Raw genomic sequence first — 22,952 nt, forward strand, 5'->3', positions numbered from 1 at the left:
TGATGTAATTTTATGCTGAAAGCAATTATTAGATAAATGTCCAGTGGAACATAGTGTTTCAAAAAAGGAAGAAAATTTGAGAAGAGGTTTAAATTCAGTGGCTAAAGCTAAACTTCACAGCATAGTGGGTGGTAGCAAAGTTCCAAAGTCCAAAGATTCAAAGTCAGTAAGATATTGTGCAGTATAACTAATAACTAATGATACAAATAGTTATAAACCGTTGTGAAAATAGACAAAAACAGAGAGAAAACACATTCAGTAGACTATAAAAACAAGGAGAGGAGCCGTGTCTGTGGGTTTCCCTGTATCTCAGAAGCCAGGCACATAGCAGTACGCCTCCAGGGAGGACAACAGGATGTAGATGAACCAGAGGGAAAGGAACAAGAAGAAGGTGAGGAGCTTGGGTGTCCGTGGGCCCCCGAGCTCTCCGCCTGACACGCTGGGACGCCGGCGGTAGAGCAGCACCAGCACACACACCAGCGCCATGATGGTGAACAGGGTGACGGAAAAGGCCAGAGATCCTGGGTTCACCCTGAAGGCCATGCCTTTGGTGTGCCAGTAAACGGACGCGATAGTCCACGCCACCCCGATGCCCAGGAACACATTCACTGCGTTGCTGCCTGTCACGTTGCCAATGGAGGCGTCAGCGTATTGGTCCTGGATGGCAGCCACTTTACTTGCAAATGTATCTTTAAAAGATAAAGAGGTATTAATTAAGCACAAAGAAAGACATAAAGAAATATGTGAATTTGTGCAAACCAGCTACTGAGATCAGTAGTGTGCAAAAACTGTGACTGGCAGAATTCTCTTCCTTCCCTCCCTTAAAACCCATGAATACAATATAAAATTTCACTCTGGGGCACAAAGGGTGTCAGACAATTTAAAGAGGTCATATTCTGCTTTTTGGCTTTTTCCCTCTCCTTTATTATATACCTTTTTTGTGCATGTAATAGGTTTGCAAAGTGAAAAAGCCCAAAGGGAGTTCCCATCTCCCACAGAAAACACTGCTCTGAACTGCCTGAAAACAGCTCGTTTGTAGTCCAGCCTTTTAAGCTGATGATACACGGGGCAACTTTTTGAGCAATGTTGCTGGGTAATCTTGTTGGTGGTGTTTTGAACGGATAGTAGCGGTGCAGGGAGGGTGGCGGAGAGGCGGGAGAAGGGGATTACGGTTGTAATCTTTACTCATTACCGTTGACAGCAACATTGCCCAGCACCACTGCTCTAAAAGTTGCTCCGTGTATCATCAGCTTTATTCTGCTTCCATGTGATGTCACAAGAAAACACTCGTCATAATGCTCGCCTAGCGGCTAGTCCGACACGCCCTTAAAAACACCGGTGGAAAAACACACTGAGCTGCAGCACACTCCTCTCCTCTCCCTTGAAAGATACATTTGTTACAAATTAATAACCACTCTGAAACTCTCGCTCCAGTCCATGTTGCTAAGCTGGTAAGGGGAACATATACAGGTGAACCGAAGCCTGTTTACCGTCTTTTCAGGACCCGCCCTACTCTGCTTCTGATTGGCTAGTAGTCCTTAACTAGGAACTGCGCATGTGCAACTCCCAACAAAGATCTTGTAGAAGTAAGATAAGATAAAAACATGAGACACGGCCAATCAAATGTTGCACTCTGACTGATCTATAAAATAAGTGATTTGTTAACCATTAAAAAAGCCATTAGTTACCACTTTTAAAATTATACCTTTTTAGAAAGTGGTACCAATTAGTACCTCATGGAGACCTCACCTTACCATGTACAGCATTTATCTTTGAGCAACATTTCCCCATTAAACAACAAAAATATTCTATAAGCATATCCTATAAAGCCAGTCGGGGAACCACACGGTCACTTTCTAAGGCACAAATATGCATTAGTAAATCACAAAAATGTATAAAGAACATAATATCTCTGAAACCCTGTCTCTGCTCACCAAAATGAACTGATAACCTAGGCTAATATGACCACTACCTGTGGATTTTGTAACTTGCTGATGTTTTGGTGATTTCCAGCATAACCCATCTGCCAACTTGAAGGAGTGTGTGGGGCTTGCTGAACTAAAACCTGTCAAAACCTAATTTTCACACTCGCATTTGTGCCTTTCTGTCGTTGTGTGTAGCACATAATGAAATGGGAATACAATTAGGCAGCACAGAGAGAATAACAAGTGAAAATGTGTTTTTTGTAGTTTACAGCTTGTTAATGCTCCAGGCAAAGAGCTCTGGAGAGAATTACTCTGACAGCACAGGCAGAGGAAGAGGTTACACAAGTCCCCCAAGCAGCTGTTTCTACTGCATTGGCAAAGCCCAGAGGAGACCCAGGTCAAGTTCACTGTATGAGCTGACAGACACCGCAGACGCCCACCTGGAACAGAGGTGCCGAGGGCCACGAACACCACAGCAGTGACCGAGTCTTTGAGACCGACGGTGCAGCCAAAATGAGAGGCCAAGTCCCCGGTTACAGCTGTCAGAACGCCAATGAGGGAAATGGACACGAAGAAGCAGGCCCAGCCGTTCCAGTACTCAGTGGGTGGGACGAAAGCGAAGAGGACTTTCCAGAAAACTGTCAGGAAGTGCATAATGTAATCAAAGCAAGATGGCAAGCGCTCCTCTCCGCTCTCTTCCTCATCATCATCACCTGGCGAAGACAGAAGAGTTGCATTAAGCCTTGCAAAATACATACAACCACTTGCTGCTCCTGCCGTCTCTGTTGGCAGGTTATCTGAAGACCATATCCCACAATATAAAACCTGAATCAGATCTTTGTTGTTTGGGAGAATTAGATGCTAAGTATCATTTTATCCAGCTGTGACATCACATTTAATGTGGATGGTGAAGCAGTAAATAGTTCCAGCTCTAATCAAACTTTACTTATCTGACAGCAAAATCCAGCTGAGACTAGACAAACCCCTACTACGTTTAAGCCATTTGACGGATGTGTGGAAGATAACCTTTTCATTAAACATTCAATTTTGTAAATACAGCTATGACTCAATATAGGCAGGAAGTGTACTTTCTATTTATACATACACTCTCTGCATGAAAATCTGAGTGACCTCAACCAGAGAGAGAAAGAGAGAAAAGAGAGTGTATTAACAAAATGACACATCCCTGGTGTCTAAATCAGCTTTTAGCCCAAATGCGTACTTGTGCACACTAGTACAGACCTAAAAGGTTCAAAAAGCCAAGTGAATGGCTTTTGAAAGGATAAAATAAAAAAGGTACACCATAGCATGTACATCTACGTGAATTCTTCAGAGCCATTAATTGTCCAAGCAGAGCTGGTAAGTTTAGTTTTTATGAGCCACATGAGGAATTCACCACATCATGCATTTTTAATGAAATGTCTGGATTAGAAGGAAGCAGCAAATAAGCACAGACTTGTCAAAATATATTAAAACAGGCTTTGTTTTGTAAGCTCTTTCATTAATAATCTGTTAAAATATTTTTTTATTATTATTTTTACTTTTTAAAATTTTAAGCCAATGCCAAACTGGAGCATTTTGGATTTTATTACGTAAGTCTCTCAAAAAATAAAATAAACCCCAGCACAACAGTGAGGCTGGTGAGAAGCAGCTGGTGGGCCGGATCCTGCCTGCAGCCTCAATCTTCCACAGGTCCGGTTTCAGTGGGATGAACAGATGAGACATTTCAGGACGCCGCGACTCACCTGCGCTGACAGTGACAGCGCTAACAAACTGCTCTCTCCAGCTGCTGCTCCCCACCACCAGAGCCAGGTTCGTCTTCTTGATCAGCTTGTCCACTGTGCTCTGCAGATGGCCACAAAGACAAGGAAAGCAAAGATAAGGGACAAGTTGGTGGCAGCAAACGAGATATACAGTATCAATACAATCTTAACACTGTCATATGAGACTAAGGACACCGATGTGGTGAATTAAAGTGCAATTAACCGTGTCATTCCTCCCACTGTGGTACACAGTGACTCACCAAAACAGATGCAGGGAAGCACAAAACCCCACTATCCCTCAGGAAAAAGGCACGTTGCCAGCATAAAGCTGCTTTACACCAGTGCAGAAAATAGAGCTGCAATTATCAGCACAACCGGAGCCCAAAGTGCAATATCATGTGACATCTTAAATTTGGTTTAAAGGGACACACAGCCTGAATTTTACACATGAAGATTAGTTTACTTTTAAAAGAGGATTACTGTGGCTCTGACAGGAGCTTTTTAAAGTCTGCTGCATTGATTTTGAGCATTTCATTTTTAAACGTGTCTTTCTCAAGACACCCAAAACCTCCAACTTTATGTCAGTGCAATATAAAATCAGGATGCATTTCGGTTAAATTATTTGATTATTATTTTCTGAACGTATTTGATATTGTGACATAACTGATGTTGGTGTGAGAGTCAAAAATATCAGTGTTTCATTTTGTCACTATCTCCCTGCTCTAACTAAGCTACAGCAAATGAACAAATTAAATGAATGAGGTCAGGTTGAACTTTGAGTCCTCACTGCAGATAATTAAAACAGAATAATCTTAAATATCATGTTGTTTGGTTTGTTTACATGCTCTCATTGTTTCTGTAAAAAAGTTTAAGGATTTGAAAGTAAAAAGGTACTTTATTTGTCACATACACATATATGTAGCGAAATTCATTCTTTGCATTAAACCCATCCCTGAAGGGAGCAGTGGGCAGTCGCTGTACAGCGCCTGGGGACCAACTCCAGATTTAATGCAGTGTCTAGTCAATTTCACTGACTGAAGAACCTAACATGTTCTTTTTTTGTGACAGCCTCTCTTAAGTCCAAAGAACAGCCGTGATGGATATTCAGCAGGAAGAGAGCAGGTAAATGTTGGAAAAACAAGTAGAATATTGGCATTCATTAGCCCATATCAGCTTCCAAGAAGTTCAAAAACATGCAAACATCAGTGTGACAGGTGAGTTGGCTCTGAGGCTAAAGCTATTTTGACTTACCTTGAATTCATAGGACTCCTCAATGACCACCTCTAGTTTAGTGTGCTCGCCCAGACAGGGGCAGCCCATCTTTGACACGTCCTCCGGTCCCACCACTGTCTTGTTATCGTTGGTGTCTCCTGCGGCAGACGGACAGGTGTGTAAACTATTCATTTATAATGAAACCCAGTGTTACACGCGTACTGTTTGTGTGAGAATTAATTATATTAAGGGTCATTAGGATTCATGTTAAAACGTTAGCTGAGAACGGTCAATTCAGTGTTATCAGCTATAAGTAAGTACTGCCTGATTGAGTTCAGGTAGTTTTATAAAAACAGGCAAATCTTTATATACTGTGTGTTTTAGTTTTTGATAATTTCTAATCTTTTTATGTGTATGCATTCAGCAAGTGCTGTATGATCCAAGCAAGTTTGATTTTCTGTGACAACGTTGACTTACTTATTGTGAGATCCTGTGGTGGGTATGGGCATGAAAAGCTGCAAACATGCCCATCATGTACCAATCTGAAACCAATTATGTTTCTGTTTGCTTTTGCAATGTTGCAAAAGTCAATGCGGTACATTTTTAAAAATATAATTAATGTTCAACTGTATGTGGACAAATAAACAAATTATAAATAACTCCTTTAGCCCTTTTAACCCTGACTATGATCTAACTAAGCTCAAGCTCTTTTAATGTACAACACTTAAAGCTAGGAAAGGCAACTTATTTTGGAAGTAATTTTTGTTATATTTGTTGAAATTAAAAATGTATTTTGGATGGAGAGGTTTTGGAGGGAGGCCTGAATAGAAGGAGTGGGATTTCTTTGGTTGGATACTTTCAAAATCTAGCTGTCTCCAGCATTGCCTACCCCAACTTTAAACCTCTAGCACAAAACATGGCCATCACATGCACCAAAAACACTAAAGAGTTCACACCTTAGCCCCAGAGAGATATTTGTGTCAATGGACATAAACTGCTCTAGCTCAAGAATTCAGATGCCACATAGGATTACTTTGCATCCACTTTCCACAAAGGAGAGTGGATGCAAAGTAAAATGTGTTTTAAGCCATAAAATAATGAGGAAAATCACTCAGTCTTCAGCTCACCGTGTCTCTGTCCCACCTCCAGCAGGATGGGCTCCTCCAACACAATCGTGAAAGTCTTGTTCTTCTCGTACTCCTCGTCATCGATGATCTTCACATTCAACAGCTTCCTAAAAGCAGAAGGGTCAAGGAACAGGGAAAGGATGGAGCCAAGCAGAGATAGATGAATGGATGAATTAATTAATTAGCATTATTTAGGAAATAACAGCAGTTGTCAATATGAGTTAACTTGCATTGTCCATTTGTTACCTCAATTAAAGCAAAAATAGATCCCAGGAATACAGTTGGTTGAGGATAGGACAAACTCAAGCCAAACTCAGCTAACATGTTGAGGTTGCTGAAGACAGGTTACTGTCAAAAGCCTGAACACAGCAACAAGACACAAGGTAACTATATATACTGCATAAGCAAGGTCTCTCCCAGGCAGAAATTTTAAGGCAGACAGGGGTTTCCAGATGTGCTGTCCAAGCTCTTTTGAAGAAGCACAAAGAAATGGGGTCGAAGACCGTAGACACAGTGGTCAGCCAAAGAAACTTGATCTAGCAGATGAAAGACACATCATGCTTACTTCCCTTCGCAATCGGAAGATGTCCAGCAGTGCCATCAGGTCAGAACTTCCAGGTAACAGTGGGACCACAGTTCACCCATCTACTGGCCTGAGAAGTCTGGTCAGAAGTGGCCTTCATGGAAGACTTGCGGCCAAAAAGCCATGGAAACATGGAAACAAGGCCAAGAAACTCAAATAGGATAGAACAGGAACTGGGGTGCAGAAAAATTGAAGCTGGTGCTCTGGACTGATTTGAAAAATCTAAATTTGAAATATCTGGCTGTTTTTCGCTGAAGGGCTAGAGAGCGGTTCAAGAATGTCTGCAGGTAACAGTGAAGCATGGTGGAGGTTCCTGCAAGTTTGAAGAGGCATTTCATCAAACAGAGTTGGGGATTTGGTCAAAGTTAATGGTCTCCTCAATGCTGAGAAATACAGGTAGACTGGCAGTGATGGTATGGCCCTCACAGAGCCCTGATCTCAACATCATCGAGTCTGTCTGGGATTAGATATTAGGAGAGAAACTACTGAGGCTGCCTAAATCCACAGATCTCCAAGATGTTTAGGCCAACCTGCTGAGTTCCTTCAAAAACTATGTGCAAGGGTACCTAGAAGGATTAATGCTGTTTCGAAGGCAAAGGGTGGTCACACCAAATATTGAATTATATATATACAAATATAAATCAATATTTTCTTTTCTCCCAGAAGCCCACAAGAGGGCGGAATCCTTCTACACCATTACTTTCATTAGAGCACAAGAGAAATATGGTGAAATAACCCACACACTTGAAGTCATGGGAAATTGAATCATTATCTTGTTCTCAGTGGAAATTAAGCACCGCTTAATCTAGGAATACATGCAAGTCAAGGTAAACTCTTAAGGTTTAGAAAATACAGTTTGTGCTGTTAAATCTGAATGCTACAAAAACACGTGAGGACCGACATATTTGCCTCAGCCCACATTTTCCTACTCTGTCAGAGTGAGTCTTTTCTCTCCCTCTCCCTCCATCTCCCTAATGATATGTGGGTGGCTGTCTATTTCTGTCTACACTTATATGCTCAGGATTCAACAACACGTAGCTAGAGCTTTTGCTTGCAGAAGAGAAGAAGTTTATTTTAAACTTGTATGATACCGTCATCGCCTGTCTAATGTCAAGGAAAGTCATGCCAGTGGGAGCAAAGGAAATTGCAGTATAGCCTAGAGTCCTTATAATGGAAACAAAAGAGTTTATCTTTTAAACAAGATGTTATTTCGAGTGCAGTATGTACAGGAACACAATAAGTTTACTTTCAAGCATCATGGAAAGGCTTCAGCATAAATTCAGTTCAGTTGCTATGGACCATATTCACGCAGCAGCCATTTTGATGTTACATCACACTCGGCAGATATAGTTTGTCCTGCTTTAGTGTATCAAGATGAGCATGATATAACTGCCAGGGATCAGACAAACATTTACATTTCACAGACCTCTCACTAAAACACAAGCTCTAAATAGAAAAGCTGTCAAAAAGCAGCAGGAACGTAGGTGCACATACTCCATTAGGCTGATTGGGTGGCAATTTGAATCTCAACCTCTGCCAGAGCCTAATGCTCATTTGAACTGATTTCAGACAAAAGGTTGGTGATAATAACACAAAAGGTGAACAAATCAAAACTGATTCCAAAATAGATTGGAAAAATGACTGGGGTTAGATTAGTTTTATGAATAAGTCTTACATGTAATCTTTAGTCTTACATTATCTTTTTTCATCTGGTCGAATCCTAAGTACAACCAATGAGCAGCTGCATCAAAAATTCATAGATTCTGGATCAATGAAATAATCAAACATACAAAATTTTAATAAACAAATCATGTAAGCTATGAGTCAACTACAAAATCCAAAGAGCAAATTGTGTCAACATGTGCTGCTAATAGGGTGAAGGTAGAAGTTGAACATTGTTTCACTACAACATCCAAATATAAAGCTAGAGGTAGCAGTTGGCCAGCTTGGTTTAGCATAAATACTGGAAACAGAGAGAAACAGTTTGGCAAAGGTAAACAATCTGCCTACCACTACCTCTAAAGCTCACTAATTAAGATCAACATCTATGACACAGGTTTCCCCAGGTCCAACACATCTAGCATGATAATGATGCACTGTTATACATTTGTTAGGTAACCCAAGGTCGGGATTATCTTCATTTTCTTTCATTACAGACAGACTGACTGGCTCTAAGTTGAAAGGGTTGCATGTGGGTTTAATGCCACACTTCGTGTCTTGATTTGAACCAGTAACCAATAGACTCTTTACACATGTAGAGGGGTGAACAATAACCTTATCTGGAAACTCTGTAGATCCTCAGACAGGAAGTATTCTTCAGATTTGGTGTTGGCATGTGTTTACACATTGTATCTCCTCAGCCGGGCTTAAGAAACAATGCTATGTAAGTCTTCATCAGTCTCCAAAACTTCTTCATCACACCTGAACCTAGCTTGAACTTTTCTTGGCAAGGCCAGTGACTTCTAAAAAAACTTTCTTAATACGTAACAACGCTTTAAAATTGATGATACTTTCATGAGGCGCTTGTATTTGTAAGTCTCCCTGCATTTGAGTTTGAAATATTCACTGTAAGAATCAGGTAAAGTAGCAACACTCCTGAGTCCTGTATCTCTGCAGGTTGATGAAAACTCTCATTACAGGCGCAGGATTCTATCAAGACTGTAAAGTTCTTACGTGCATATCACATTTCACAGTGTGTTGGCCATCTCTTTCGGCTCCACTCCTGGAATAGTTTCTGAGAAGCCACAGTGGGTAACATATCCTGCTTTTGTATCTGTCGCACACAACTGTGAATGACAGGACAGTATTGTGTGATCTCTGAAGATTGATCTCTTTTCCACCTGTAACAACCATAATCTCTGCTGAATGTGTGGAATACACTGCGAAAAGGTCTGGCTGGCTCTTTTGTGAGTTCCAGTAAAAATGTTTACATGTTTTTTTCTTAGATTTTCTTCTCTCTTTCTCACATTTTCTGACGGCCCATTGACTGTGAAAAGTGTTTGGTTTGTCTGCAAATTAATTACGTGGATTAGCCATTGAATTAATAAAAAATCAGCTGGGCCCTAGGGTGGTTTGGCTCTGCGGTTGAGACTGTCACCTCTAGAAAAAAGGACCAGGCAGCTGTGTGACATTTTTTATTTGGAGTTTCCCTCTCCTCCACATGGTGCGTTGGTTTGGTGAGGATGCTCCAGTTTCCTCCCACAGTCAAAAGACATGTATAGTAAGTCATGAGGACTGGAGACTCCAAACTGCCTACAGGTATGAGTGTGAGTGATTGTGTGCCTCTATTTTCTCCCTGGGAGACTATCTCTACTTTCTACACTGTTTGCTGGGCTCCAGCCCTCCTGGGAGCCAGTAGGTAGAATGAGTGAATGCATAAATGCGTGACAGTATGTAAAAGGCCCACGACTGAACGGGGCACTGCCATTCAGGTGAAGAACCGTGGATCAAACCAGTGTGTCAGCATGTATCTGCCATGCTGAAGTGTCCTTGAGCAAGATGCTGAATATCTCCCATCTCCAGTGAGACAGTCTTGAATGTGAACAGAATGTAGCAGCACTATGAAGAAATATCTTTCTCATATCAACAGCACAAAAAGATGAACATTATATTGTATCCACTGTAATGTGTTGTTGTGTTATTATGCAGAGGATATATATATGGAAGCAAAATGTTTTTGACAGTGAAAATGATATATTGATATGTAATGATATACATAGATCCTACCTCTTGTATTTGCAAATATTGGGTGGCAACATAACAGAGAAGGGCTGCTTAACGATAATCTGAACTAACGACAATCTGACATTCACGAACGCTTCATGCTGTGATTGGCCAGGTCTGTGGTGGTGAGAAAGGAGAGAGGCTTTTCCACTTTTCGTTCTCAACACTACTTTTTCTTTCACTTCTCATGTAAACAGCCAAGTATGAATGCCTTCCAGGAGAGACTGTCAGAAAATGTCTGTTGCTGTCCCCATATTATATCTCTAGGATTGCCTGACGTGTTTGGACGACATGTCATACAAACTAGTTATTTTCTAGCATACATACAGCCACGCCTGCGGTTCTGTTAGGCTGTACTTAGCCACAGCAGTACTTTGAGCAAAATGCATGCTGTTAGCATGCTAACATTAGCAATTAAGCACTAATATAAGTACAACTGAGGCTGATAGGAATGTCATTAGTTTTGTACCTATTTGTTCATAAAGCAATGTATTGGACAATTAACAAATTAATTTTGACCTTATGAAGACACTAGATGATCTACCTAGATGAGCATGAACAGAGGAGACATGCTATTGAAAGGTTTCAACGGTTCCAAATGTGTTAACGTTACCCAACCCTGACACTGTTGCTCCTCTTTTATGTTTGTCAGGAAGTTAAGGATGTTATTGATCCAGACTAGATTAAGAATATCACGGTATTTATTTGCCTTTCCAGAAGGTGATCTCCTCACATCTTGCTAATATTAGCTTATGTAACTGCCCCCGTTATCCACCTCAGCCTCAACTAGTGCCACACATTTTGAGGCGCTAACAGAAACAGATACAAGAAGAAGCTACACACAAGCGTCAAAGAGGCTGTGCAGATCTTCCTCTAATCCATAAACACAATGGTTCTCTATGTCAGCCTGTTTATTTTGGCTCAGAGGTTTCTGTCTGTACATCATAATCTATTTACTGCACTGCAGAATTTAGATGGTAAATTATTATTTAAGTGCATGCCTGGATTTATAACTGTTCTTTCTGGCTCCATGTCAAAAGCTTTCAAACTTGTTTTCCTCCTCTTTTGCTCCTCTGTTTTTTCAAACGTGGAAGATGTACACAGACACAAAGACACACAATGCAAGAGACACAGTAACAAATACACACACAGAGCTGCTTGGAGGCCTGCTGCCGAGTGTCAAGTCTTTGTCGTGAACAGCCAGGGAAAGAAAAGCCAGCTCTGTTTGAAGGATGAACTTTGGCAGAAAGGAAGGAGCACAGACATACATTTAACACTGAACATGTGCAAGCTTGTCTGTTCACAAATACACGCTTAGATAAGTACGTACGAAAGCGGAAATACTTGATGACAATGCAAAGATACAGAGTGATGGAATTTCACCTGCATCTTTTAACAGGACGGACTGAACACTCCACATTAAACAACCTCATAAAAAATTCAGTCTGACTTGAGCATCTAAGTAGCATAAAGCAGGAGCAAAATGTGATATTGCAGAAAGACTTAGGTCCTTGAAAATCTGGTCAACAGGAGAACTTTGGCTCAATGGCGCTACACCAGCTTATATACCTTTATGTAGCAAACGGATGTGAACACTGTCCTTTTCCAACAATAAAATTGAGTTCTCTAACCATCTGACAACAAGTGTCTTAGATTCCAAGTTCAGCTGACGAAAAGATAAATAAGCTGCTGTGATTTGACCCAACCTGACCTGGCAATTCTGACTCAAGATGTGAGTCAAACCTTTTGTACTTATGATCAGAGTGCTCCGGTATTCCCCTTGAAGTCCTTGCTTGCTATTCAAAGGAGCACAGGAGTAGGTGAGCACTGCTTTGGCATTTCTTGTTGCGTTTGGGTTTTCTTTTCATCTGTTTTCTGGTAGCAAACCTGTCCTCCTCTGCTGGATCCTGCTCGCCACAGTCCTTCGTCTCCTGCTGCACACCGACTGTCGAGGCAAGCATGAGTCCAGATAATATAAAGTGTGTAGATGCTTTTGTCACTGAGGAGGGGGTTTTATCTAATGCTCATGTCTCCATTTGAATGCAGATACAAGCTGCCAGCCTCTCATTTCATATTGTTATACACTCTAGTCTTATTAACAGCAGGTTCTGTAGCTGTGGAGAACTTTAGGGACTTCTTCAACCCCTCTTCACTCTCTTTAATTGCTTTGGATGCTCAAGAAGCTCTTTTTAGTTCCCCTTTGGAGCAACATTTTGTTTGATGTGGGCTTAAAGTGGATTCAGTGCACATAAATACACACGAACAACCTTAAAAATACAAACAGACAAACGTACAGAAAGGAGCAAACAAAGATAAATGTGCACAAGCTAACTGACAAATAAATTCAAATCTCACCTGCACTGCTAGGCAAAAAAAGAATAAAATAGGGAGATCTGCATTCTCTGTGACACCATGTGTTCACCTGCCTTTCCTCCCACTCAGCCGACCTACACAATACACCTACACACGAGCCCTGAAATCCTCCTCACACAGACGGATTCATCTGACACATTTTGTTCCTTTGTTTTGTCCTTCGGTGCGCTGGAAATCATTTTGTGATGAGCTTGATACGGTTACGGTATTTTTTCAATTTTTAAGTAAAAAAAAAGTGGATAAGTGCCAGGTCCTTTGCTCGTCACATCATAAAAGAAACACTACAAGTGTACTCATCATTCATCCAAACCTGCCACACAACATCGCACTTTCCCAGCTCTCTCTGTACCCTTCCTCCCTGCTCTTTTTATCTGCCTCTCTGTTGGTGCATCCATGAATCCTTTTGTTGAAATTATCACAGGGGCTTCATTGCTTGCACCTGTTCCAGTAGCTGCTCAACCCTCATCCCTTCATCGCTGCTGTGTAAGACCTGTGTATAACCTGTCTGATTTTCTGTTCCTCTTCTCTGTCTCTAACATACACTTCTTTTGTTTTCTGCAGTGGAGTTTTCATTGCTCTGCATTGCAATGAACTTGCATATAACCTCCACAGAAATCCCATAGGGCTGCATGCTAATTCATTCTCAGAAAGCTGCTTCTATGCCTCTACTTCTCCTTCTTCATCTCCTTCTCCTTCTTCTTCTTTTACATCAGCAACAATGTTTCATTATCTGCCTCACCATTATATCCTCTTACCCTCCCACGTCATCCCTCTGAAAGATCTAAACTTCTCAGAGCAAATGTATCTATGACTCATGAAACCCTTTTATCCTTTACCAGAATAGATCATTTACAGTAATCTAGCAGGACTGTTTAACATACCGATATGTGGGCTGATAAAGTGATGAGAAGCAACAACAAGACATGACATGATCAAAGAACAAGAAGAGAAATTGTCACTCACATGGTCTCATCGTTCTGAAACTCCAGCTTGCCGGAAACCTCCTCGTAGTCCTCCCCTGCCTTGGCAGTGCCCTCGACAATGTGGTAGGGCACCGCCACCTTCCCCCTCGCCCCGGACGTCCGGTGAACCTTCACCTGCATGTTGCCGATGCTCTCGCTGACCCTTGTGGAGTTACTCTCAAATGTAAAAATGCCGGCGTGGTCGTCATCATAGATGGTAACTGTGGCGGTGTGAGCGCTGCCCAGGGCTGCCTTTGGAGGAACGTGGGAGGAGATGCCCACCATGCTGTTGCTGGAGGTGATTGAGCTTGGTTCCAGCACGGAGACCTCAGCTCGGTGCACGATACGTGGATTACTGAGGCGCACATAGAAGTGCTCATCCTCTTCAAAAATATCGTCATCGATAACGCCAACAGTGAATTCTTTTGTTGTCTCACCAGGCTTGAAGACCAAAGTGCCCTCAGCAAACTCATAGTCTGAGCCGGCATTGGCAGTGGCATCTTCTGTGCGGTAGTCCACCTGTATGGTATAAGCAAATACAGAAACTTTATTAAATATTTAGTGTCTTGAGTTATAATAAAATGCTGAATATTTAATAGTGTCCATGCCTCAAGCAGTTAAAATTGATTTTAACCCTAACCCTTACCTTCACAGTGCAGCCACTTTCTCCTCCATGTCGTGTCACTGACAGCTTTAGTGAGCCACAGTTCTCAAAGCACTGGTAGTGAGAGGTTTCAAACTGCAGGTAGATGGTGTTGGGGTCCTCTTCTTGCCCGCTGGCCTCATGACAGCTCACCACCTTCCTGGCCTGGTCAGCGGCATGCTTTTTCAAGATGTTCCCAGCTCCGATCATCATGCGTGTGGCTTGAATGCGATAGAAGGCCCGACTCTTCTGTTGCTGGACCAGTACTTGGTAGTTGGCCATCTCAATCAGCTGCTCCATGTCCTTCTCCGGGTACCTCTGTTTTAAGTCTTTCAGTGTGCGAGCCATCTCCCGTCGGGCCTCTTCCTCTTGATCTTGCTCTGCACTCATTCCTCCACCTTCCTCTACCCCCTCCAGCATCCCGTCCAGAGCCTCTTTAGGGTGAGTGTGGGAGTTCATTCCCTGGCCGTCCATCTCCAAGTCCATTTTAGTGAACATGGCATCTCCCTCTGACTCGATGATAATGCCACGGGTCTTGTCAGCACGGTAACGCTTATGGACGTATTTGTAGAAGAGCAGGCGTCGGTCTGCAATCCATGCTTGCAGCACGCAGACGGGGAAGAAGAAGAAGGTGAGGACGGCCTCCCAAATCTCCACCACTCCGGGGGAGAACACAGACAGGATGAGATACAGCCAGATGTAGGCAAATATGCTCCAGGCAGCAGTGACAAAAAACACCCGCAGGTGCTTTATCTTGCGGGTTTCATTTTCTGGCACCACATAGACACAGATAGCAATGATAATGAACATGTTGAAGGCAGCGCTGCCCACAATGGTACTGGGACCCAAAGATCCAGCCTCAAAATTATGGCCGACCACTTCAATGACAGACAGCAGGATCTCTGGTGCAGATGAGCCCAGCGCCATCAGAGTCAGGTTGGATACTGTCTCATTCCAGATGCGCACTGTAGTCGTTGTCGTCTCACCGTTGGGCTTCTTGATGGTGATCTCCTTTTCCTGAGAAGTGATGACCTCAATGGAAGACATAAAGCGGTCTGCGATAATGGACATGCCCAGGAACATGTATATGAGGGCAGCAAAGTAAACAATTGCACGTGCCACCTTGTCACCCACCGCAGGGTTTTGGGGGTTCCACATCGGCAGCACCACGCCATCAGAGCAGTTATCTTCACTGGAGCAGTTGCCTGGTGTGCTGCCAGTATCTTCATGGCTGGCGCTGCCGTGGGAGAAATGAGTGACTCCTGGGAGCAGAACCAGCAGAATGGACATGAACATACATGGTGTGAAAGGTGGAGTGAAATTCAGGATACGCTTGTGCAGAAACATGACAGCGTGATGAGTCTTCTGGTGCTGGAGTTCAATCCACGTCACATGTGAAGGTCTATGCAAAGCTCTAAATGACAAAAGAAAAAGACATTGGTGTGGAGGATTAGATCGTCACATTCACTACGTCAGATGTTCATCCTTTAGAGTTCTATTCTTGAAATAACCTCTACAAACAAATGTTTAAAATCACAAAAGTGCTCACAGTTACGTTCTTTTGTGTGCAAACAACATGGGATCCAACCGTTTGGTTGGTCTGAGTTTGGAAAGCCAGAAATATTGGTACCTACTAATCGCTGAGTCATTGGTATTGAACTACCCTGTCAAACTCCCACACATATAATGTGGTCATTTTGTGCTAAGCAGCAGTAGAAATGTTACCCTCTGCACCTGTAGTACTGAGGGGAAAACTGACTCAGTCCACCATGTACTGTCAAGTGAGATGGGATTCCAAAAATAATCTTCACTGACAACGAGTATAACAAGAGAAGAGCAGTTGTTCTTAGGCAGCCCAGGCCTACTGATATAGGTATAAGATATTATAAGATTATTCAAAGGAGACACAATCCTCGTCTCTTGTGAAATTGCAACTTTAGTCTGGAATATATATTTTTAATGCTAAAAAAAAAGCAGTAAGCGTTTTTTATTTTACGTAAGACATTTAAACAATGTCAGCGGACAACTTAAAAATAATTTCACAGGGGTTTTCTTGGCAGCAGCATGGCCATTTTAACAGCTTGAGTGAACAATTCAGAGAGTACAGCGTCAATGCCATCCAGAGGATTAGCATCTGTATCAATGTGAAGAGAAAGAAAGAGAAGAAAAACGCCAAGGAATGTAATCTGGTGCTTCCTAATTAAAATTTTAAAACCATCTCCGTCTCAAAAATAGGTTGCCCACGTACAGCAGAGGAGATTTCACAATGCTTTATCTACAGCACATGCCTTCATTGACATGCAGCAGAGAAAAAGCTGCAATCTCCACTCTGACCTGCACAACAGGAGTGCACATTTCCATCGGGGCTACATTTTAGGGGTGAAGCAGCGCAGCACAGACGTATAAATGAAGTTGTCATTTAACAGGTTTATGCAACAACTCAACACCTGTTTCCTCATCAGATTGAGGGAAATGCCAGCAAGATCAGCACCATGGACAGCGGCACCTGCAACAAGCAGGGGAGGAACAGAGCGACTGTGACCCTCCGCCTAATTTTCAAAGGACGTTTTCATACCAAAGACATTACAGAAATTCCTGATACAGGAAGTTTGAAGGTTCAAAAGCTTTGAGATGAATCACAAGTCTGTAATATTAGTTGTGAGTACAATATATATGTAATATAAAGAGAATTAAATATTCCACAGCACTGACATCATTGTGATATCATTGATTCCTTTGCCTTCATCTGGCACACAACCATGCACAAATTTTGAGTGGGTGACGTTTCTATGGTAAAAGCAAGCTCTCCAACTGGTGGGAATGCAAGAATAAAACATGTTTTTTGGACAATATTATAGAGACAAAAGGTGACTACATCTTTTCATCTGTTGCCACGAATTCCTTACTGAAATCACCAGGTAGCCTTATTCCCCGAAGAATACAGGATCCTTTAGTCAAGTTTTTCACCTGACTTTGATCATCTGCTAATCTTGCCTCTTAGATTGTAAGGATGCAAACTGGAACTCTACAAAACTGCAAGTCTCCTCACTGCTGATGTTTATTTAATATCTATTTATTGATTAACAACCTCAGGTCAACATGTATCCTTTATAAACTACTAAAAAGACAATATCAAGGTAATCTAATAATGCTTAATAATCTTAATAATTCCAAAATTATCCCAATCTAAAAACAAATCCAAATAGGATTATGATGATTTAATCATCAAACCTGTTCCTGTTTGGTAAGCAGAGGTCTCACATTGGCAAGTAAACACTTGTACATAATGAGTCACACTTTGATGTGAGCTCTGGTTTTGTGAGAGAAGGTGGGCTTTTCAGGTTTTCTTTTAAATGGTGGCAGTCTGAATTTGTAATGACACTCCTCATAAATGTCATCGCTACTATCTTGGAATGAAAAGTCACAAAAAGGAAAATTATGCAGAAACAATGTCTAAACAAAAAACTAATCTGACTGTTAATAGAAGAGGTGAATTAATTGAGACTTTGTGTTGAAGAAAACACACAATCCAACAGAAATTTAAGCAAAAACGGCATAAAACACGTGCTACTGTTTGCACGCAGCTATGAGCTAGCGCCTGCATAATGGAGAAAACATGAGATGCTCATGCAGGAATATGACTGATTTTTAGTAGGATATATTTTTCCAATTTTTTAATATTGTAAGAAACAGAAATACTCACCTGGGTGCAGTTGTCGGTGAGTCAGCTCTGTGTGGAAGTTGTGGCCTCAGGAAATGAACTTATCTTTCATATCGCTCTGTAAAAAAGACAGGTTATCTTAAATTAAGGAACTGTAAAGATGGTCTCATAATCACCATGAAAACTAGCCGGAAAGGATTCCACATTAGAGAGTTTTAAGAAGCTTATTAAAAACCAGATATTTGGGCCAGTCGATTTAGTAACTGGAGTAAAAACCTAAATAAAACATCACTGTTGCAGACTAGAGACAAATGTTAAGTTACAATTGGGTTCTGAGGAAGATTATTGGAAATTGCAGGAGAAAGCCGCTTATCCCATCAGTAGGCTGTGCATGAGGGACAAATAGACTGGTCCATTTAGTGCGCACAACAGTCCCACAGATACTCACAGAAATCCCCGAATCTCAGCTGGACTCTGGTCACAGCGTGGCTCCCCTGCACCAGTTCAACAGAAGAAGACACCCCGTGTGCCATTCACACAGCAGGCTGGTGTAATGGTGTTGGCTTGTTGCGCTGGTGTCTTGGAAATGACGCGTAGCTTTCCACGGTTCTTCTTCGCTATTTTTTTTCTGACAGGTACCCTACCTCAGCAAACTTAACACTGTCGGATTAGTTCCTCACATTAAATTCCCCTTGTTCCACCGCGGCGACACCTTCCGCAAAGCTAAGTAATTTCTCAAAAACCACAATGCGTTTTCAGCTTTTTCCTCTCCAGGGTACGTGCGATTGTTGATGCGTAAAATAATAAATTAAATGACTGACTCTGTCCCCATTCGTCCCGCTTGTATCAGTCAGAATATCTTCCAAACTGTCAATTTCTAAAAGGCTTTAAGGGTGTTTCTTTAATCCGAAAAAAATTAACTGATTGAAAAATGTCCCCTGCTTGTCTGTCTGAGCTGAATAACGCAAAGAACCAAGCAGGACTGCACATGAGAGTAGGCGTGAATGAATGGGGAAGGAGTGAGAGGACGCAAACGCACACGGATCAGGACAAGATGGATATCAAGCAGAGGGATGGTGGCAGACAAGAAAAGGGAGTGTGGTGTTATGCAAATGGAAGTCTTGTCCTACTCTGGCGGTGGGCAGCACTGGCACAAGAAACGATGAGCGAGAAAAGCAAAAGCAGTAACACTGCAGAAACAGGGGAGGAGACGTTCAGAAACAGCGCTACACGCACGGCTGGTCCTCCTGTCTGCGCATCAGGAGTCCGGGAGGAATGAACATTTCATTCCTAAATACTCATAATTTGCTCAGTATCGTTATCAGCCATCAGCACAGTGAAACTGCTGTAGGCTAAAAGCTGAAGATCTGGTCCGTTTTAAAGACTCAGTAATCATCAGGAAAAATGTTGTTGCCTGTAGGTCTGTTGTGGATTGGTGCTGTGTGTTGTAGACTGGATGGTTGTAGACAGAGATGTAGTAGAGAAAAAAACACATATTATGAATTTTTGCTATGTAAATTAATGATACACATGAATCTATAAAAATTGTAGAAGTTAGGAACGGGGAAAAAGCAAAACAAACCAAACTAGGCTAAAAGTCTATCAGCTATTGCTCATTCCTGGATTGGAAATAAACAAACAACAAACAACTTTGCCTATTTGATCCTTGACACTACATAAAGGTCAATTTACTTGTCATGAGGAATACTATTCAGCCCATGAAGCTAGGAGAGATCTAATGAAAAATGTGATTGTATTATGGGGATTGGAGGATACCTTGTTTTTGGAGTTTAAGCCATACCAGGGGAAGCTGTTATTTCTTGGCCTCTGTTGCACAGGTGTTGACCATTCTTTTCTAAATATGTCTCTTGCGAGTTCTCCAACTTTATGGAAGTGCATTACTCAATAGCTGGATTACCCTTTAAAGTAATCAAAATCAAGTATGTACTTAAATTGTCTGACTTGGCTAAACATTTATTAATGTTTGCTGCACTTCACTTAGGCTTAACTATGTTTTTAGCGGAATGTTTAGCCTAATGTTTAGCATATTATAATTAGAATGCTCTGCTTACACGCATTTCAAAATACAAGTGAGGGCGAGGGGAATTCAGTCTTTAGTCATTAACTGAATGTTGGTATCCACAGTGGGTGACTATGGAATTACTGAACCACCCACTGACAGAACAACCTTGCCATCCCCAAAGCCACACTCCTAGCAAAGCTAAAATATAGCATTCATTTGTACAAAAACCTATTTAGTTTTATAGGTGGATGATTGCCTGTAATAAGGAATGGAGGATGTATATTACCCACCTGAAGAGATGATGATGGCAAACCTCTGAGAGAAATAAAATAGATTAGACTGAGGTCTTGAGGAGAGACAGCACCGGGGGAGGGAAAAAAAACCCAAACACCACTGGAATATTCTGTTCTTGTCAAGAGGACTCAGTTTAAAATTACATGATAAAACCTGTGGAGGAGTTTGCACCGTTGCCTGTGGAGATGCTTCACTTGAACAAGTCAACAACACTGTGTTCATTCCAACACATCTTGTGCAACAGTGCCCAATATGGTCACTCTAAAGTAGCCCTTTGACTTTGTGTGTCAATGTTGCAGAAACTATGTGCGTAATGTTCTCTTAAAGGAAGAGAGAACTTCCAAACATAAGTCACCCTCATCAATGTCAAGTGAATGACCTCATTTGTGATTCTACACATTTGAATAAACATAGAGGGGCGCAAACACATTTAATCATTTTAAATATGTGTATAAATAAGAATACATAAATGTGATACTTTAATTGACAACCATCATTGACTTACTCTTAGAACTAGTTACCCTTTCTTTTTCATCCAAGCAGAATGTATCTTGTGAAATACTGCATTGTAGCTAGTATCTTCTATCACTGTAATGCATAGGGTGATGCCTATAGCTTGCTGCTCAGTGTTACATCCCCAGATGCACTTCCATACACTATCACATTCTCCAGTGTGTTCAAATAAGCAGATATGTCTGTCACAGGCCAGCCAGCTCGGATAATGTCACTATTCATCCTTCATATTTCAGTCACTGTCAGTCAGCACCATGGACAGCACCTCAGACCTCCTTTAACACCATATGACAAAATAAGTAACATTAGTTGAACATGAGAACAAACATAATCACTGTCACTTGAAACCACATGTATAATTTACACTCAGTGGCCACTTTATTAGGTACAGCTGTACAATCTATTGCAATTCAACAACAGCTCTGACATAAATTCTCCCTTTACACAGTTCATAATGTTCAGTGTTCTGTTACATTGTCAGAAATGTGTAAATTCAGCACCCCTAACTTTAAACTCAATGCTAAAACTTATAATTTCATTAACATCCCTATGACAGTATCAAATAAATAAACTGAACATTATTGGCATTAGACTTTATGGCAGAACAGTCTATTGGTTTGCATTAGAATGGACGGGTGTACCTTATAAAGTGGCCACTGAGACCACTGTTGCTAAGCCCAGTGGGAGATTATGCAACATAAAAATCCACTCAAGGTCCACATCCTTGCTTTTTCTGAGCCTTCAGTTGCATCTCATGGTCTTCATCAGCAAATGAGATTAGCTCAGTTGTTTTTATTAGTGAGAACAAGGTAATTTTTCACATTTTGGGGGAAACATAAACTACAGGACTAAGTGGACTTCAGTTTTCTGATGTAATAGGAGAGACATTCATGTTGTTGCAGCATGAAGCCAAACCTTTTGTGACTTATGTTCTTTAAAGCAGCTGCTTGGTCTCCACTCCAGCTGTGCCCACTGGCCATGGACTTAAAGCACTTTGCTTCATTTTGTTGAGTTTCTCATTGCATCAAAGTTTGTGAAACAATATTGTTAAAAAGTAATACACGTTCGGTCTTTTGCAAAACTTGGGTAAGAGCTAAAGATGCTAAAGGTGTGTCCCTAAAGCCTCTGCTCACAGTGTTTGCTTTTTTGTTACTGCTTCCAAATGAATACCTTCTCTTAAGTCATTTGATGAGTAAGAGAGTAATGAGTGAGAATCCAGAGGCCAGATTGTGTGTGTGTGTGTGTGTGCGTGCGTGTGTGTGTGTGTGTGTGTGTGTGTGTGTGTGTGTGTGTGTGTGTGTGTGTGTGTCTTTGCATGCATGTGGTTTCATGTCTTTATATGTCTTTACCTAGGTTCCAGCTGTTAGCTTGACTCTGACCTTTCTGGAAGTAGACACCGAAATGAGGATTGATAAGGGGTTAAAGCCTGAATCTTAGAGACTGAAGCCAGAAAAATAACTCTACATGTAAAGATGGCAACAGGTGGCTGTAGGACAGCACAGTCCTTTCTTATTTTTACAGATATTTCTGTGGAACCAAAGTGTATCGTTACTACCCCTTGGAAAGAAAGAAAATGTTTTAACTTTCAGAAAACTTGAAAAATCTAAATGTAGATATCTCTTTTTACCGTCTATGACATCTCAAAGTGTTTCGGAATTCTATTTTATCATGTTCACCCTTTTATTATATTGGCCAGTGAATGCATTCTGAAATAGGAGACAACTATTTCACATAAAACAAATGGAAATCAGCTTTGTTACCTTGATTTCTGTTATACCTTTTAGAGAAGAGAACTTCCTGCAAAACAACAGCTAACCTTCATCCACCCTCTTCCAGGAAGATTTAAAGGGCACAAAATATTTGATTTCTATTTAGAGGCCGAAAAGCATCCTTGCTTGATTTGTTTTTGTTGCTATGGAAACTGTTCCGTCACTGTGTGTCCATGGATGTTAAGGACTTGTTCGTGGTTGCGGCCCCGCTGAGCTTTCTCTTGGCAGACACTTAAATGTATTTTAATCTTCAGTGAACCACACATTGTTTTGTTGCTTTACATTACTCTATGACAGCCAACGCTAAGTTGTGTGTATTCTGTGCTGCCTAGCCAGCATCAAGGTCAATTATACGTTTTGTGGTCTCTTTGTTTCCATGAG

The 22,952-nt window shown here is 41.4% G+C and overlaps 1 protein-coding gene across 7 annotated transcripts; it reads right to left on the reverse strand.

Annotated features, from left to right (window-relative positions):
• Positions 1–309: 309 nt before the first annotated feature.
• On the reverse strand, positions 310–15,610 carry slc8a4a (solute carrier family 8 member 4a). 7 transcript variants are annotated; one of them, XM_046040028.1, is made up of 8 exons: positions 14,315–15,490; positions 13,670–14,187; positions 6,028–6,134; positions 5,924–5,932; positions 4,940–5,055; positions 3,671–3,770; positions 2,366–2,638; positions 310–689 (listed from the first exon to the last, which is right to left on the reverse strand). In XM_046040028.1, the coding sequence occupies exons 1-8, from the start codon at positions 15,467–15,469 to the stop codon at positions 310–312; spliced, it is 2,658 nt and encodes an 885-aa protein (XP_045895984.1). In that variant the 5' UTR covers positions 15,470–15,490. The 7 variants fall into 7 exon arrangements, with proteins under 7 accessions (XP_045895984.1, XP_045895979.1, XP_045895985.1 ...); XM_046040023.1 differs by lacking the exon at positions 5,924–5,932 and having other exon boundaries at positions 4,940–5,058; positions 14,315–15,610; XM_046040029.1 differs by lacking the exon at positions 5,924–5,932 and having other exon boundaries at positions 4,940–5,034.
• Between the last annotated feature and the right edge of the window lie 7,342 nt (positions 15,611–22,952).

Source organism: Micropterus dolomieu, linkage group LG23 (assembly GCF_021292245.1).
Source record: "Micropterus dolomieu isolate WLL.071019.BEF.003 ecotype Adirondacks linkage group LG23, ASM2129224v1, whole genome shotgun sequence".
Taxonomy (NCBI): domain Eukaryota; kingdom Metazoa; phylum Chordata; class Actinopteri; order Centrarchiformes; family Centrarchidae; genus Micropterus; species Micropterus dolomieu.